This window comes from Oratosquilla oratoria, chromosome 36 (assembly GCF_046742065.1).
Source record: "Oratosquilla oratoria isolate Oo_2021 chromosome 36, ASM4674206v1, whole genome shotgun sequence".
NCBI lineage: Eukaryota > Metazoa > Arthropoda > Malacostraca > Stomatopoda > Squillidae > Oratosquilla > Oratosquilla oratoria.
The window spans coordinates 22,601,183-22,603,682 of NC_134812.1; the positions used below are offsets into that span (position 1 = coordinate 22,601,183).

Genomic DNA, 2,500 nt, shown 5'->3' on the forward strand with positions numbered 1-2,500 from the left:
CGCGAAAACCTGCATGTGATTTCAATCAATACAGAATTGTAAGAACACATAGTTGTAGACGCTGAAATGTACCTAGAGACAGAGCCCTCTAGTAAGACCAGCTGCAGGAGGAAGGCCCATCATGGGTAATGAACTCCAAGGGTACTCTAACATACTTCTTAGCATATAATAGTAATAGTAATAATGATAATGATAGTGGCAATAACAATAATGAAAATGACAATAATGGCAATGATACTAATGATAATGAGTATACTATTTTAGTATACTCTAACGCAGTGTTTCTCAACCCTTAACCATTTCGTGACCTTAAGAATAAATTGCATGTCTCAAGGAACCCCTGCGAAAAAAAACATATACCATATCTTTATTTTATTTTCATCGTAATGATAGGTTAGATAGGATGATGTCTATATTACATTATTACAATAATTTTTTGCGGAACCTTAGGGTTCCGCGGAACTCTGGTTGAGAAACGCTGCTTCAACGTATCAACTTTTCCTAGGAACCGAATGCTCAAGATAGGCAACTCACCAGGGATTGATGGAGGGATGAGCAGTTTGTCTACCTCAGTGCCGTTGATGGTGTAAGTGTTGATACCAGGTGTGCCAGGATTACCCGGGGTACCGTCCCGTCCTTTGCGACCTCGAGGACCCATGAGACCTGGTAGGAGATACCAACAATTGTAGGTCAGCTCTGCGCTCATTAAAAGGATTAATAATGAAAATGAAATAATAAACAAAAATAAATAAATAAATAAATAAAGATAATAATAAAAGTGGTATCATAATGATAATTATGATACTGCGAGTACATAATAAAGAAAATGATGATACTAATGATAATAACAATGGTAATGATTATATAGCAATGATAATATTTATAGTAAGGATGATAATGGTAATGACAGTAATCATGATAATAACAGTAATAATAACAACAATAACATTAGTGATAATAATTATGATGATAATAGTAATAATGGTAATAATAATAATAATAATAATAATAATAATAATAATAATAATAATAATAATAATAATAATAATAATAATAATAAATAATAATGATAATAATAATGATAATAATAATGATGATGATGATGATGATGATGATGATGATGATGATGATGATGATGATGATGATGATGATGATGATGATGATGATGATGATGATGATGATGATGATGATAATGATGATGATAATAATGATAGTAATAATGATAATAATGATAATAATAATGATAATAATAATGATAATAATAATGATAATAATGATAATAATAATAATGATAATAATAATAATAATAATAATAATAATAATAATAATAATAATAATAATAATGGTAATAATAATAATAATAATAATAATGATAATAAATAATAAATAATAAATAATAATAATAATAATAATAATAATAATAATAATAATAATAATAATAATAATAATAATAATAATAATAATAATAATAATATATATAATAATAATAATAATAATAAATAATAATCATAAAAATAATAATAATAATTATAAATAACACTAATAATAATAATAATAATAATAATAATAATAATAATAATAATAATTAATAACAATAATAATAATAATGATAATAATAATAATAATAATAATAATTAATAATAATAAATAATAATAATAATTAATAATAATAATAATAAATCAAGTCCGAGAATCGAAGTGCTTAAGACCGGCGCTATTCACGACTTACATATTTATCCTGGTTTGATTTAAATTCGGGAACTGCAAGGCTCCCACTGGCTAAAGACTATCCGTCCGGGAGGATGAATTAGTTGTTACCCACGTAGTAGTGCATAAGGAGACTGACATTGCTTGGTGGTGCAGTTCAACGATGCCCTGTAGCCGGCAGAATCGGTTCACCAGATTTCGTGGGTGGATCCCTCCTCAGGAATGCGGCTTTTGGGTAATTGGATAGATCAGTGGTTCCCAATTTGTGGTACCGGGGTCCTTACAGGTGGTACACGAGCACTTTCCAGGTTATGTCCGATTTTTACTTGTTGGAAACTTGGTTACCAACAACTGAGACTACGTCGCGTAGCGGCCTACTGGCACAGCCATTTCCCCACCTGCCTCCGCACAGTGAAAGTGTGTCTTATTGTAATTCTTTATTGCGCACTCCTCGCGTCAAAACTTAATGAATAGAATGCGTTATTTGTTGTTGGTTCATTTATGTGTCCTACTTATGAATAAATTGGTATCTGATCCAAATATGTTTTTCTGGAACCAGGTGGTACACAGTGGTGGTATGGGATCCTTCAAGTGGTACTCAATCAGAAAAAGTTGGGGAACCGAGCAATATCTCTCCGATAGATGGTGCCGCAGGTAAGCGTCGGTCGTCTCATAGTGCACAGTGCTAGTGATTTAATGGGCATAAACTGGACAAATTTAGATTTAAGAAGGAAATAGGCAAGAATTGGTTTACTAATAGGGTGGTCGATGAATGGAATAAACTTAGTAACCA

General features: G+C 30.5%; 1 protein-coding gene across 1 annotated transcript in view; it reads right to left on the reverse strand.

Moving 5' to 3' along the window:
• Positions 1-2,500, reverse strand: part of LOC143019045 (uncharacterized) — a 65,435-nt gene that overhangs the window by 47,791 nt on the left and 15,144 nt on the right. The window contains exon 4 of the mRNA XM_076174746.1: positions 535-663. Coding sequence (XP_076030861.1) covers positions 535-663 — 129 coding nt within the window. The remainder of the gene's footprint in view (positions 1-534; positions 664-2,500) is intronic.